General features: G+C 51.9%; 1 protein-coding gene across 7 annotated transcripts in view; it reads right to left on the bottom strand.

Annotated features, from left to right (window-relative positions):
- LOC108926901 (mitogen-activated protein kinase kinase kinase kinase 4) overlaps positions 1-15,519 on the bottom strand; it is a 52,779-nt gene that overhangs the window by 14,328 nt on the left and 22,932 nt on the right. For 4 of the 7 annotated variants that reach the window (XM_029257806.1, XM_029257807.1, XM_018739883.2 and 1 more), the window contains exons 4-17: positions 13,405-13,530; positions 12,819-12,929; positions 12,631-12,721; positions 11,589-11,719; positions 11,416-11,470; positions 10,953-11,031; positions 9,800-9,975; positions 9,532-9,604; positions 7,963-8,173; positions 7,193-7,354; positions 7,002-7,088; positions 5,455-5,703; positions 2,719-2,853; positions 1,380-1,577 (exon numbers count right to left, since the gene is read on the bottom strand). In XM_029257806.1, the coding sequence (XP_029113639.1) occupies positions 1,380-1,577; positions 2,719-2,853; positions 5,455-5,703; positions 7,002-7,088; positions 7,193-7,354; positions 7,963-8,173; positions 9,532-9,604; positions 9,800-9,975; positions 10,953-11,031; positions 11,416-11,470; positions 11,589-11,719; positions 12,631-12,721; positions 12,819-12,929; positions 13,405-13,530 (1,884 nt within the window). The remainder of the gene's footprint in view (positions 1-1,379; positions 1,578-2,718; positions 2,854-5,454; positions 5,704-7,001; positions 7,089-7,192; positions 7,355-7,962; positions 8,174-9,531; positions 9,605-9,799; positions 9,976-10,952; positions 11,032-11,415; positions 11,471-11,588; positions 11,720-12,630; positions 12,722-12,818; positions 12,930-13,404; positions 13,531-15,519) is intronic. The other 3 variants (XM_018739885.2, XM_018739886.2, XM_018739887.2) reach the window with 3 other exon arrangements.

Below are 15,519 nucleotides of genomic sequence, written 5' to 3'. Positions count from 1 at the left end.
AATGCACTTTTTTCTTCTCCGAGTTGTACGTCACTGTGGAGAAGTGTCTGGTAAATCAATGAATGTGCATGTTAGCAGCTGCAGGGTGGGAGGCAACGGTGGGGTTTTTCTAGCAGGAACAGAGCAGTTCGTGTAGTCGTTCTCTCTCATGCCTCTGAGCTGAAAGGCTCCTGGTAGGAGTATTTACAACACGGTGTAAATAAGAAAGCCCAATAGAGAGGGTGCTGGTGCTCATCAGCGGCTCCTCGAACCCTTCTCTTATCCTACGTATCACACAAAATTTAGTAATATCCAATAAAAGTATGAGAAATAAAAAATAATAAGGTTTAAAAATGTAAGTTGTCTGTCATTTACACCTTGAAGTGCAAACAAGTGCACATCAGCTCGGAGACACAGGTTTTACACGCGGACGGAGGATGATGGAGAGGCGGCACTTTGCTGATGGCTTGAAACGAGTAGATCCAGAAGCCATAGGATCACGTACAGCTTGTGGGCCTTCAGCTTCCTTCATTTACGCCTTCTCCGCTCTTTGGAATCTTAAGGCACCACTTAGTGTTCGAGCTCGCCATCTGTCTGCACATCGCATTAAGCTTTGGCGCCATCTGAAACACCACGGCAGCCATACTTCTCAAAAAAAAGTTTGTTACTCGAAACGTCGTAAGTCAGGGACCAACTGCGTTTCTTACATTGCTGCACAAAAAGGGCACTTCGAAATGCACGTTTAGCCCATTGTACTGGTCAAGATTTTCCCTGAAGCAACTCAGCTCAAGCACCTTGGTTTTGACGGAGGATCCTGCCCCCTAGTGGTCATAATTCCAGTTCCTTGACCATTCCACTACCTGGCTCTCAAGGCCTCAGCTTAAACATCACGCCTAGTTTGTTGTGTGTCTGCGGCTTCAATTCTTACTAACGCTGTTAACGGTGAAGCTTTCCCCCACTGCACCATGGGACTTTGTGTACCGTTTTGTCGAGGCTAGGAGATGCAGGCTAACACTCCACGTAATCCGTTTACACATATTACATGCAAAAGGGCCGTAAACTACACATGTACCGATGTGCTGAAAAAAATCGGACAGCAGCCCGCCAGACTCCTACGTGTCTTCATACCGAACCCTCTGCACCTCCCCAGCCCCATTAGAACGCCCTTGACCTTTTTTCAGCTCGCCCTTACGAAGCAGACAAACAGAGCCGAAGTCACACAGTTGAGACACACAATCACAGGTGAGTCCGACATGGGAAACTCTGCAGGAAAGCTAGCGTAGCAAAGAGGCTACTTTTCCTTCTGCTTGGCATCCCCCTCCCCCACCCTCGGAGGGGAAGGGGGTGGGGGGCTGCGGAGCATCGGGAAGGAGAGGCGAGTCCTACAGGCCTGCCCTTACCCTGGGAGGAACCTCCTCACTGTCAGCCCGCGCCCACGGAGGGTGCTTGTGCTTGGGTGCGGGCTCGGGCACCGGGGCCCTAGGCTCTGGGGGGGACGGCTCCTGGGGGCGCAGATGGAGGTGTGCAAAGCTAGGAACGGGATCACTGAAGGAGTGGGAGCGACACACTGGGGGTGCGGCCGGGTGCGACCACGGGACCTTTCCGGAGGGAGGGGGAAGAGAACAAACAGAGGGAGGGGTCAGCACTGGGGCGGGGGTGTGGGGAGGGGCAGTGAGAGCAGTACACAGCCAGGGGTGGGGTGGGGTGGGTGCACGGACAGTTATGATGCACATGGATTCAGACATGGGCACAATCCATCGGATGCACACCCCCCCACCCCCCCACACAGACCTAAATGCACATCCTTGGATGAAACTTGCAGTGTGTCCTGTGATCTCGACTCCTTCTCGACATCTCCCCCACCGACCATCCCCCACCCTTAAGCGTCCACTAAGCTGAAATCGTGGGGTGGGCCCCAGGGCGGATGACTCAAAGCCACCCACCGACTCATGCTTCATTAGTGCGCTAATTAGCACCCCTTTCAAATTTCCATCAAAACGGCGCATCGGCGCGTAATGAGGTCGAGCGACTGGGGAACACAATTAATCCATTCCCGCATATGTTCTTCCCGTAGCGCAGTTATTAATTACGAATACTGCACTATCAGAAGTTTCTTCACAATTAAAGCCTCCTCCATAGAGTGTAAAATTACCATTTATCATTTATATGACCAATTCCCACTCACTTATGAAACACCGCTACGAATTAACGGTTGTTTTACCCTGCTGTCGAGATCAGTCGAGAGTCACATCATTTGGTGAAACACATGCAAGTCCTGTTAAATGCAGTGCCTCGTTAACAGCGTGTGCTCACACAACACGCGCATACACGCATACACACACACTTTCACACTGCTTGTGGTCTTTTTTCCATCCCGAGAAGCCTTGAGGTGAGTGACTCGGGGATGGATCGTCGTGACAATCGGAGCGAGCTCTCAGCGAGGTAGGTGGGTGGAGCTTCTGTGCTACAGCAGCCAATTGCATGCAACCTGGGGCTTGTCCATCACAATAGGCCTGAAACTGAGGGAGGGGCTTGGGTGCTGGAAAGGAAGGGGGTGGAGTCACCCTAAGTGAAGGTGGGATCTGATGCCTCCCTTCCGGTGACCTCAAGTGAGAGGAGTGAGAGCAAGATCCAGGCCAGCAGAGTGCTAACAGTAGCGCTAGCACAGCTGCTGCTTCACTGCTCCCCCTAGAGGAAGAGGAGGAGAAATGGCTGGGCAGTGATTGTCGTATTGGTTACCTGTGGTTCCATGGGTCTGTGGGCAGCGGGCGGAGCGGGTTCAGCAGAGCTGCCGTTATGGAAGGGTGCCGAAGGTTGCTTGGACTGCACTGCCTGCGGGGACCCCTGAATGTTCTTTCGAAACCTTTCGTCAGCCTGGTGGGTGCAGAGGGCACAGGAGAATGTGGGGAGGCAAAAACCTGAATCTCGGACCACAGGATCACTGGCGACTACTGACCAGAGGAATCTGCGAATGGACCGAATTCTCTTGGGAACTTTCTTCGGCTCGAGAGCCAACAGGTGCTGATGTGCAAGTAAACGTTTCTTTAACGACATATTCGGGCGCATCGGTGAGCCTATATGGTATCGTGTTCAATTGGCTGCAGCCGAACCAAGGAGGACAGGTGCGATTCCTCTTGGGAACCGCCATGAGAGGAACCTGGAGTGTGTGCACTGCAGAAACACAGCCTTGCACTCCTCTCCAGCCACGTGAGAAAATTCCCAAGAAAACTGGTTACTAAACAAGCAAACAGGATGCCTCTACAGGGGACAAGAGTCTTTAGATGAAACATCTGGTTGTAGCCAGAGAACACAGAAACACGGGTGGTTGCAGCACGTGTGCTGGTTGGGACCTGACTGGAACGTGGGAACATTTGTCATGTCGTGGGACTCAGACTTCTGGGTAAAACCCTCATATTACAGGTTGGAAACCACCATCAGATCAACCTTATCAGTCGACCAGTGCCACTTGGAGTGGCCCGTAGTTCCAGCACATCCGAAGCACAGTAAGAACTCGGAAAATCCAGCAGCAAAAACGCGATTGACAAATCCTCACACATCCCATGCCTGATGCCTTTATAACGACGACTCATGAAAACCTTAACCAGCGACAGAAAGCTTACAAGCACCTTCTGAGGACTTCAAAGAGAACAGAGGCGAACCACAGGAACAACATAGTCTTCAACGTAGTTCAACAGTCTTGCCCCAGAAGAGAAATGACACCAACATCAAACTTGTTGTCCCAGTTTCCCACCAGCAGCACTGAAAGCTACATTCATCGAACCTAATTCCCACTCCTGCTTCCTTCCGCCACAATCTTTGAGATGCGGTACAGCAGGATTTAAGCTTAACCTTCTGTTCGTTGACTAAACCGACGAGCCTGCAGTTAATATTCCACTAAACTGAGGAGGAAGAGAATCAGCTTATGGATGACTGCAGCAAGCGATGGTGTGCAAATGAAAAGAGGGATGATTGCTGATGATTGGTCATGACTGGTGATGATTGGTGAAGATTTATGGTCAAGGAGGCACGAGGAAGCCAAAGCGCCTTGGAGACAAATTTTAAATTCCTTCCATCAATGCACAATGTGCAGCTTTAAAGATGCTCTTAAAAAGCTTTTTTTTTTTTTTTTTTTTTAAAAAATCACAGTTCCCACAGATCAGTATATGCCCCAGTTATTCCTTTTTCAATAAGGCTGAAACAAAACCCAAAAAGATGTTTCATCTTAAGAACAATTTTAGTAGAAACTAGAGAGTATCAGCAAGCAGTGGAAGCACAGAAGAGCTGCAGACTGTACAGAAGAGGTGAAAGAGAAACAAGAACGTATTTTAACAAGTTTTAGTGCATTTTAGCAAGTAGGGGCGCTGTAGCCGTGAGTGACAGACTAGTTTGGCCTTTTCACGTACAGAAAGCAAAACTTGTCAAATATCCCTGCAGTGAAGCAAATGAGACACTTTAAAGATCAGGGAATTTCCTACAATCTGAATGCAGTAGGGAGACAGATCGGCAAGTCATTTTTCAACCCATTCGTTTCTGTTTTCTTGACCTGTCTATTTCCAAAAATTTGTTTGGAGTGAACGCAACCTGCGTTTCCACGTACAACAGTTAGGTGGCAGTAAAACGGACTCGAAAATAATGCAAGGCTTAAACGTTGTCCTCCACATCTCGTGTCCAATGTTCCTAAGTATGTGACCAAAAACGAGGCAAAGAACATCACGTTTATGGTACAAATCAGGTGGAATTTATGGCGATATTTTCATTTTCAGTCAGTTTAAACAAGTTTTAATTTTAACGTAACTAGAAGTTAATAAAAAAGTTTTTTATATATAGTATCTATATAGCCCTCTAGTATTTTTTAAATTATATGTATTATAATTATTTATTATAGGACTTGCATAGAATCTATCCAGCAAATAAGTTGAGGTACTGACTGTAAAAGTAATAAAGCAACTGAAAGTGGAAATCTGTGACCCTGCATAGGACATACAGTTGATGAATATAGAATAATAATGGAATAAACTGTCTTACTGCAAATTTTCCATCTATTACAGTTTTGAGGGGTTTTTTTAAACTTAATTTTTTATTTAAATTGGTAGGATTGACTGACAAATTTAGTAGCTGCTGTATGGGGCCTTTTGGGGAGGGGGGGGGGGGGGTGTCCGTCTTACGGTTCACGAACTGGTAAGGGGAGCGGTCAGGGGCAGGGCCTGGAGGCAGAGGAAAGTGCAGTAGCCAGTGACGGACATCACACGCGACACAGGACCCCCTAGGGTTCTCCGGCTAGCCTACAGAAACCAACAGAGCCAATGAGTCATGAGAGCGGAAGGGCGGGGCCATGCCTGTTAGCGTGGTTAAAGACACGCAGCAGACAGACTCGGGACCGAAGCCATCAGACTCGTGCCCAGCGAAGCGAATGTGAGGTGGGGGGGGGGGCAAAGCGGCAGCGGAACAAGGTGCGCGGACGAGAGTGGGGTTCACCTCTCTGACCCGCTCGGCTGGATCGGGCTCGGGTTTGGGGGCAGGGCCTTTGGGCTCTGCGGGCGGGTGCGGGTGGGGGTGAGCGTGCAGCAAGGGCAGCTGGGGAACTTTGGTCCGGTCCTGCTGCTGCTGCTGCTGCTGTTGTTTATGGTCCTGCTGGAGGGACAGCAAGTAGGCCTGCTCCACCTGCAGCTGCCTCTGGAGCCGCTCGGCCTGCCGCTGCTCCTCCATCTCCCGCCACTTGTACTCCTGACACACAGAGAGCCGAGAGTCGCCGTTCAGGGGAGGGGAGGCGGCGGCGCAACAGGGTGCCGGAGGAGGCCGGACTCCCATTGGGCAGGGCAGACTAGGGAAGGGGTGGTGTTTTCCAGCACCAACTCTTGACACCTGCAGGTGGCGCAGCGGTTACAGCGGCTGCCTCACACTCAGGTTCGAATATTAAAGTGAAAGGAACAACTATGAATATCTAAAGGACAAAGGTTCAAACCCCACCTCCTATTGCACTACATCTGATGAAGGTTCTTACGCTGAATTAACAGTAAAAATAACGTGAATATAAATGAGACGCGAACATAAATGAAGTGCAAATGCAATTTTTTCCACAGCGATTTAGCTATTTATACAGTGGTGTAATTTTTACCGTTTCAGTTCGGGGTGAGTACCTTAATCAAAAGGTAGCAGAGCAGTAGGTGGGACTGGAAGCCCTTCCACTGCAAGGTGACTGCTCTAAGCACTGCGCCACCTGCTGGTGTTACTGTACTTCTCTAAAAAGGGGTCTCGTAGGTGGGCAAGGGCCTGCAGAAAGGGACAGGAGGTTGAGGCCAAACACCCAACTGTTTTATTGTTGACTGTAGGAACTGATCCTGTTTTCATTATTACTGACTGGAAGTGAACATAACAGGAAAAATACTTTGGCTTCAAGCAGCGACGGTCATGGTCACAGCTGGAGTCAGAAGCCGAACGCAGTGGGGGGGTTAAAGCGCTCGTGAAGCAAAGAGAACGGCCAGTGATTTCCCATAATGCTCTGACAGAGTGAAGAGTGACGACACTCTCATTCGCAGCAAAATTTTTGTGCAAATGAACAAGCGTGTCGTGACCGAGCTTCTGAACGGTGGCGGGGATTAAAGCCCGAGACGCGTCAGGATGGGGTGGGGTGGGGTGAGGAGCCGCCAGATGGATATGGGATTGAAAGTGTGGTGAAAAACCATGATTAGAGAGACGAGGTCGGAAAGCGTGCTGCAGGTGATGCCCGCGTCCTCGCGTTAACCGAGTTCCCGCACGCACTTGGCCCCAGAGCTGAGATCGAGGCCCAAATGCGCCGTTCCGACAGGAGGAACTTGCTGCTCAACGGAGGAACCACCAGCTCGTTCCTGGAGGGACGTTCTCCCATGAGGTCACCTGTGAAACTTGACCAGAAGCTTCCAAAACACCAACACTGCGGCACGCGCGCACACACACACTGCTCTACAAATGCTCAGGAGGACGAAATCGTCCTCGATGCCTCCGGGTCGCGCTCCGGTGCACGAGACCAGGTAACCGGAGCTTACCAGGAGCATGGCCTGCTCGTGGAGAAGCTGCTGCTGCAGGATCTCCAGGTGGCGCTGCTCCTCCTCCAGCTGGCGCCGGATGTACTCCTGTCGGGCAGCGGGAGGGAACGGCGGTAAGAATATAATCGGGCCCCCCCCCCCATTCCCGCCCCTGGGCGCTGTGGACGATGACCCCCCCCTCCCTCGCCAACCTGCTCACGATCAGCCCTCCTCTTCTCCTCCTCAGCCCTCCTGCGCTCCTCCTCCTCCTTGCGCCGGCGCTCCATCTCCTCGATGCGCCGCTTCTCCTCCTGCTCCCGCCGCCGCTGCTCGCGCTCCTGTTGCCGCCGCATCTCCCGCTCACGGCGCTGTTGCTGTGGGCCATCAGTAGGGGGCGACAGAGAGTCTCAGGGACCGGGGCAGCTGCTCGCGCCCTTTCTGTTCCAACACTCAACTTAAAGGGAACATTTGGGCTTTCATTGAGTGCAGAACAATTATTTACTGATCTCATTTCTCGTAACAGCGCCAGTAATTAACCATGGTTTTACATCACTCTCAGTAAGCCGATAACAGACACCACTCCAAGTGGGTCAAGTCAGGTCGGAGCACAGGATTACGGATGAGCGAAAAACCTCGCCTGGGCTCGATCAGAAAGGTCTGCTTCAACAATAAGAGAACGGCTCGGGAACGAGAGTCATTCTTACTGGAGTCTCAAGGCAAGGCTCGAGGAGGCTTTTACGCCCCTGGTCGACGTTCAAACACCTCTAATCGTAGAGGAACCACAAACGCCCTCCCTCTGATCGCTCCAACAGTCAGGTGTGGGCCATTTGAGATCGGTCTAGCAGTAACCTGACTGGAGCGATGCAGGCGAAACCATAACCCTGAAGCCCTCTGTAGGGAGCGACGGCGGGCCGGATTAACCTGGCTCCGCCTCCGAAACATGAGGACCAGGGAGAGCGGTTCAGGTCACGGCTCCACCGACCTCCTCCAGCCGCCGCCTCTGCTCTTTCTGCTGCTCGATGCGCTTCTGCCTCTCGGCCAGCAGCTGGCGCTTGTACTCCTCCTGCTCCCGGAGCTGCTGTTCCTGCAGGAGCTGCTGCCTCCTCAGCGCCTCCGAGCGCTCCTTGTTCTCCTGCTGCAGGCGGATGAAGTCCCTGCGGAGCGTCGATTCTCCCGGAACGTTGACGATGGAGCTGCGGAGGCGCACGGAGCCTTTTATCAATATTTACTTTGCGACACGCACCCGGTAAACTACAAACGCACCGTTTGCTGACCCCCATCGCGTTGGATAACGTGCTACGGCCTCTGTGTCTTTGCTTATGCCTGGTTCGCGTGTCCCGAAGTCAACATCCAACATCCCCACCTCTGAGTCGACAGCATTAACAGGTACATGTTGGCGAGTCTACGCTCAAGCGATCCTAATTCAAAAGCCCAAACGCTCCGTTTCGGCCCAGATTGGTGGAATGAGCTCCATGTGTCCCTCAGAGCTGCTGAATCCCTCCCACATTCAAGAAGGGAATCACGCCCATCTCTTTCAGATCCACTTGCCATGACTATCTTTGTATTTGCTATTTGAATGTCACTTCTATAGGAGCTACTGGAGGGATCTGAACCAGCAAAGCAGTGGTATCAGACACACAAGCTGCGTCCATAATCCTTCGTCTGTTGCTGATGCACTTTTCTTCCCCTGAGCTGTACTTCACTTTGGAGAAAAGTGTGATGAAGGAATAAACACCCCCATTACTGTAGTTGTACTCGTCACTTTAATATCCAATATTAACACTTGAAAGTTCATGTTGTACGTGATGGTTTCTCATGTGCTGTATGAATGTGCTCTCAGCGCTATATTAGAACATATATAAATATGGTGCAAATGTACATTTAGTCGTTTATCTGGCGCTTTTCTTCAAACTACCTCCAACTGTTTTCCCCGTTTATACAGCTGGGCAATCTCACTGCAGCAAGTGAGGGTAAGTACCTTACTCAAGGGTACTACAGCCAGAGGTGGGATTTGAACCTACAACGTTTGGGTCAAAAGGTAGCAGCCCTAACCACTATGCTACCTGATGCCCAGTAATGCACACATCTGTGGCAACTAATGTACTAATCTAGAATATACATCTCTGGGTGCATGAACTCATTAATACTGTATTTTACCGCATTATCTCGCATGACAACCGTTTGTTATGCGAAATATAAATAGGATTTCACAGTGGGCAAACTGGTGTGGGAGCATATGGCAGGGCCCTTTTTTGTTAAACCTTGGCAACATTTTGTGGCCTGACAGAATGGTGTCAGAACAGTTCCGAGTTGCCATGGAAACAAGGAACAACACACAGGTAAAATGGCGGCTGGCAGCAGCACGTTACTGCGGCGCCGGTGCAGCGCAGGTGAAACGGGCACCTGGGACGGAGCACAAGCGATGCTAACGGCTCACGAGTTGGTGAGTTTCAGGTTGCCGTGGAAACGGTGTTCAGAGCAGACCTGGGTTGTCATGGCGAAGCGGGAGCGAATGCTAGTGAAATAGCTGTCAGCGCCTCTGCTCGCATACCTGGGCTCGCCCTCCTGCTCGGGAGCTTCCTCCTCCTCTTCCTCACTGCCGCTGTACTCGTACTCGGTCTCATCTGCAGGGGAGGGAGGGGGGCACATACATTAGAGCTGCGACATCGCCAGGCTTCCTGGTCTGCCATCGGGGACTTCCTGCCCCCCGAAGTCAGGCACACGGCCCAAGGCGTGCTTTAAGACGTAGCAGAGACAGCAGAAGGAAGAGGGGAGAGTCCGGCATGGCGCGGCGCCCCCTCCAGGCAGGTAAAACTCACCCTTCTCGCCTCTCTTCTTGCGGGTGCGGTCGATGTGGTCCTTGAGTTGGATGCGGACCTGCCGTTCGTTGGGCTGGTCCCGGATGAAGGGGTGCTTCAACAGCTGCTCTGTGGGCGGCCGCTGGGTGTAGTTCTTCACCAGGCACGCCTCGATGAAGCTGAAGAACTTCTTGGACCTGAGAAGAAGAGGCAGGAAGGACCATGACCTGTGAGGACCACTGTGACACTTTGTCCAATTTTGCATTTGTTTGTCGAAACATGGACGCTCATCAACCCCTTTATCCTCTGTGATCAGACAGCACCTGGTCTTCGGAGATTTGTGTTACTCAAAATATCTACACAACGAGATTAGAGGTTGGAAAAAAAGAGCTGCTGGAGTCGAACCCAAGACCACCCTAGTGAGAAACAGACGAGCCTTGTCACGGTGACAGACAAAAACGTCTGCCACCAGTGAGGAAGAGGAACACGGCTCCCTCAGCAAATGGAGCCTGCAGTAATTAATGTTTTACATTAATTATTTAACTGGTGCTTCTCTCCAAAGCAACTCAGTGTTAAGTATAATTGCAGGGCAATTTTTCCTGGAGCAAATCAGCCAGGTACCTTCATCAAGGGTACCATGGCAGGAGGAGGGAGCTGAACCCGTATCCTTCCGAGTGCAGGCATCTAATCTAAAGGTTTTTAACAACCAGACCCTTTTAGCCTCAAGGTGCCACCAACGATGGGAGAGATGCGTTGGGCCACCTGCCGAAAAAGCAGCTCACCCGAGCTGCTGCAATTGGATCATACCCCCCGAGTTAAATATTTCACCCGCAAAACCCACAGCTGACTGACGGCAGCGCTCTCGTTCGGAAGGGCCATCGGCCATCGCGAGATGACCAGAGCCGGACGACTCAAACCGCACCCTCCCCGGAACGGGCTGCTCGTCTCCCGCTTGAGCCACGCGGCTGCCGAGGGAACTGGCACGGCAGACCTCCGCTGTGGGAGTTCTCACTCCCCCATCCGGCTGCCACCAAACATCTCGCTTATATAACCGCCCGCGGCTGCCAGGCTCGGGCAGCTCGTCCAAACGGTGCCACAGCACTGGTGGAGGATTGGGGGCGCTCCACCGCCGTGTCTGAGACAACCGCGCACGCGCAACCCGCTCGACACCCACCATTTCTTGGACTTCAGCCTCGGAGGGGGGTTCCTCGGGATAAGGAAGAGGGCCCGCATCGGATGCATGTCGCACAGCGCTGGAAGACAAAGGCAAACGCACACAGATCAGCTCATGAGCCGGACCACGGGGGAGGTGGAGGTGGCAGCAGCATGCAGGCGGGGCTGAAGACATAACCAAACGCACACAGATCACTGTGGGCACTTCCAAACACAGCTTCTGACCTCGCGGTCGACAGAGTACATGCAGGGCAAAGCGAGTCCCTTCAGGCTGTTCGACCGGTGTGTATTGGTGAGGTCGGTGCAGTGAAGTTGGTGTCACGAGAGCAGTTTTACACCCTTGATCAGTTTACACCGCGGACGAGCTTGTCGTGTTCGGAGTGAGCAGAAACACAGGACAGATGGAGGAGGAAGAGGACGAGGGCCGGAGAGGGGAGGGAAGAGGGCGCTGCGGTGGCACTTACGGGGGGCGCCCTCAGCCATCTCGATAGCGGTGATCCCACAGGACCACAGGTCGCTCTGCAGGAGGAGAAACAGGGTGAGGTGGTGTGGACAGAACAGGGTTCGCCCACCTTGCTCTTAGATCAGGTCAAAAACCCACACGGATACGTGTGTGTGTGTGTGGGCGGGCACTCACTCTGTAGTCGTAGGTGGCGTCCGGGTTCTCGTCACAAGCGATGACCTCCGGGGCCATCCAGTAGGGGGTGCCGATGAAGGTGTTCCTCCTGCCCACGGTGCGATCCAGCTGGGCGCTGACACCAAAGTCCACTAAAAAGCACACACGACAGCACCTCAGTTAAATGTGTAACATCACACTCCGCTTCCACAACGCATCCTTGCTGGAAAGAAGTATTACAGTGTTACATACTACAGCTGTACTGCGAAACACGTCCACCCAGGCTGCAAGAGCTTGAGTGGGGAGTTTCATTTAATACCCCTACTTCGGGCCATGAGGTATTCTCTCACGTTTTCCACGGCCAAATGTGGAATTCACGTCCCGCCCGACTGCCGAGCAGCGCGAGACCAGCGTCACCATACCGTCTCCTCCTGAGCCACACTCGACCTCCACCAGTCCGTCTGTTATTTCCACCCGATACAATTTCAATGACCACGTCCCCCTTTCGACTGTCCAAACCACATCCACACGTCCACTGACTGAATTCCTTTGCATCATTTTCAGTGATTTTTGTTTTTACTGCTGAAAGGATTAATTTTAAGAAATCTGGAGTCCTACGTGTGTTTTCAGCGTTTAAGTGTACGGTGGCTCGGAAGGAGAGTGCAGATGGACAGATGTACGGTACTATAGACAAAGTAACGAACAGAAACTGCTGTCATATTGTGTTATGATGAAAAATGTAGCTACTGAAGTAATTGTGTCCATTTTGAAAGAATCTGGTCATATTTAGCATAACTGGGTGCCGGTTTTGAGGCTCAGCAATGCATACGCACTTACCACTGAAACTAACGGTAATTAAGTCATTTACGAGAATTCACCTTATGAAGGGCGTTTCAGGATCGAATTACCTTTTAAGGTGGGAAGACTATAGAATTATTTATTAATATTAATATTGCTTTTGAGGCTAAACTGAACAAAGCAGCAGTCAATCTGTTGGCTTCCGCTCTGCTGGGAGATCCACCCGCGTCGCTCCACCGTGCCACCCGTCCGCCTCTTCACTCACCCAACTTGACCTCGGCGTTCTCCGTCAGCAGGACGTTCTGGCCCTTGATGTCCCGGTGGATGACGTGGTGGGCATGCAAGTGAGCCAGACCCTACGGAGGGAGCACGGAGACGTCAGTCTGACAATCCCAGGAGTCGAGTCGGGTCGGGTCAAGGTCGAGTCGAGACTCGAGTCACAGTCGCGCTCACCCTGAGGATCTCTCGGGAGATGTAGGCGATCCAGTCCTCCTTCAACGAGTTCCCCTTGGTGTTCTTCACAAGGTCCGTGATGGAGCCGGCGCCGCAGAACTCCATCACCAACTGAGCGCGTTGAAAGAGTAACCGGCGAGGATACACACACCAGTGAGAATACACATTCATTCCGCTGATGTTTTTCTCCAAAGCAACTTACCATGTTAAGCTACTTCACAATTATTCACCCATTTATACAGGTGGGTAATTTTACTGGAGCAATTTAGGGTAAGTACCTTGCTCAAGGGTATTACTGTCGGAAGTGAGATTCAAACCTACAACCTTTGGATCCAAAGGCAGCAGCTCTAACCACTACATTACCAGCGGTATATACAGATCATCTCACACACACACACACACACACACACACACACACAAATCAGCAAGGGGCATCGAAAGGCAGGAGTGTATTTTTTAGAAATAAAAAATGTGATTGAACATTAGCCACAGCATCAGGCCAACATCATTACACACTCACTGAAGGTGTCATCCTCAAGGAGAGCTAAACAGTGTGTGTGTGTGTGGGAAGGCGAGAAAGACTCACCCACAGCTGGTCATCGTGTCCCGGGGGGCTCTTCTTAATAAAGGCCCCATAGTAGGTGGCGATGTTCCTGTGGTGTGAGTACTTCTTGAGCATGTTTATCTCCAGTTTGATTTCCTCCTCTTCATCCTGAGTCACACGGGCGATGGACAAGGAGGGAAGAGGGAAAGGCCGCGTTAGCTCACTTCCTTCTGCAGGACAGCCGGAGGCCGACCCGACGGAAGCGCTTCCAGGCACTGGAAAGTACGGCCTGCGCAAAGAGCTCAAAACAAACACTAGTCCACAGCCTGGGCGTCACCCCCCCGCCCCGCAAACACACTCGTCCTGCACAGTACAGTGAGATGTTTGTGTAGGACGGCTTGAGGACACCTTCGCCTGCCATGCCCACGGTTCTGCCTAACGGAGCACGGTCTGACAAAGGCAAACTATGAACCACGCGGCACATAAAACACACTTTCTGCTTTGTTGAACGTCTCTGAAGTGGCGTCACAGGCAGTAATTGCACATTCCTGAGCGTGAACAATAGCAGGGTAATTACACAGTCATGCTGATGTCTGTCCCAGAAAGGAAAGGAGAGGCTCCTCCCGCTACCACACACACATTACTCATGCGTCTTACTCACACCCCAGCCGCACTGCGCGCTGGACACACGCTCCGAGAGATACGGGAGCAAGTGGAAGAAGGCCACAGCTCAGTGGAAACAGCGGAGAAGCGGCGCCCCGACGCGCCTCTAGGGGGCGATGCTCAGTCCCTCTGCCTTAGTGACGAGTGACAATGACAGGGCTAGAAGAGTAACTCCTAGGAGAAGAGAGGAAAAGCCAGAGTCCCGGTCATCAACTTCCAGGCAAGACGGCCACTGTCACCGCGACCGTTGGCGGTCGAGCCGGAGAAAGACAATGTTCTCCATTAAGTGCCAAAGCAAATGGCCGTCTTCTTCCATTTAAATTTGTCTATGGGAACTGCCAGAGGACCCATCGCCCCGGGAACAGGAGGCACCACGGCAAACACAAGGCATTCTGGGTATCGTTGTCGGGAGAGGAAATGCTTCTGAATGCGCCTTCAGTGGTTTCTCTCCATTTCCACGCACCCAGCTGCACTGGACGCGGTTTGACACGGTCACCAGAGCTCCAGGGCCGAGCGAGATCACGGGTGGCAGAAGAGATGTGTGCGGAGCATTTACACCCCCCCATCAGCCCATTCCCCAGCGAAGGCGCCTGCCTGTTCAATAATGAACGAGGACTGATCGAAGCACGGGTACGCCAGGCGGCTTCTTGAGCCGGAGCCTGCCATTGGACCAGCTCCAAGAACCAGGGTTAGGAGGGATCAAGACACCGACTGTGTGTGTTGTGTGTGTGTGTGTGTGTGTGTGTGTGTGTGTGTGTGTGTGTTCACCCGCAGTGCCACATTACTTAGCAGTTACCTTTATTCAAAGCGGATGACGCTGTTTACCAGCAGTCATTTTTACTAGTTTTTTTTCTTTTTGTTTACTACAGTTGTTTTCCAAGTCCTTCAGCCCTAGAGTCTTTTACTTGTGTAAAGCAGCCAGCTCCCTTTCTGTGATCTGAAGCCACAGCCATTTACTTGCAAAGTTTTACCATTAAAAACATTTTTGACACCATTTATCAGTAGTGTATTCTGTGCTGCACCATGCAGTGATCTCGCATGCGCACGCACACACACACACACACACACACACACACACACACACACACACACACAGCTCAGCACCCGCAGCAGCAGTGTGCTGTGGATTTATAAATGTGGAGCAGGAAAAAGAATCTGGGTCAGCGCACACATGCTGAAAGGAGTCCACGGAAAACGTCCACACAGCCGACCCCCACCCCCCTCATCCCTCCAGGCCCCCAGGGGACACGTGACCAACTGTGCAACCCTCTACTGTAACAGTAGGGCCTCTCGAGCATGTGGGGGGGGGGGGGGGGTGTACTGTACCAATCACTACCCTCTATCAGACATTCGCTTCCTGTCTCACTAACCAATAGGAACCCATGTTAGCTCCCTGCTGTCATCATGATGAAGAGGAGGATTCTGGGAAATGGAGTCCACCAAAAACACACACACACACACACACACACACACACACACACACACACACACACA

This window comes from Scleropages formosus, chromosome 14 (genome assembly GCF_900964775.1).
Source record: "Scleropages formosus chromosome 14, fSclFor1.1, whole genome shotgun sequence".
In the NCBI taxonomy this organism is placed as follows: domain Eukaryota; kingdom Metazoa; phylum Chordata; class Actinopteri; order Osteoglossiformes; family Osteoglossidae; genus Scleropages; species Scleropages formosus.
This window is presented reverse-complemented; position numbering and strand designations above follow the sequence as displayed.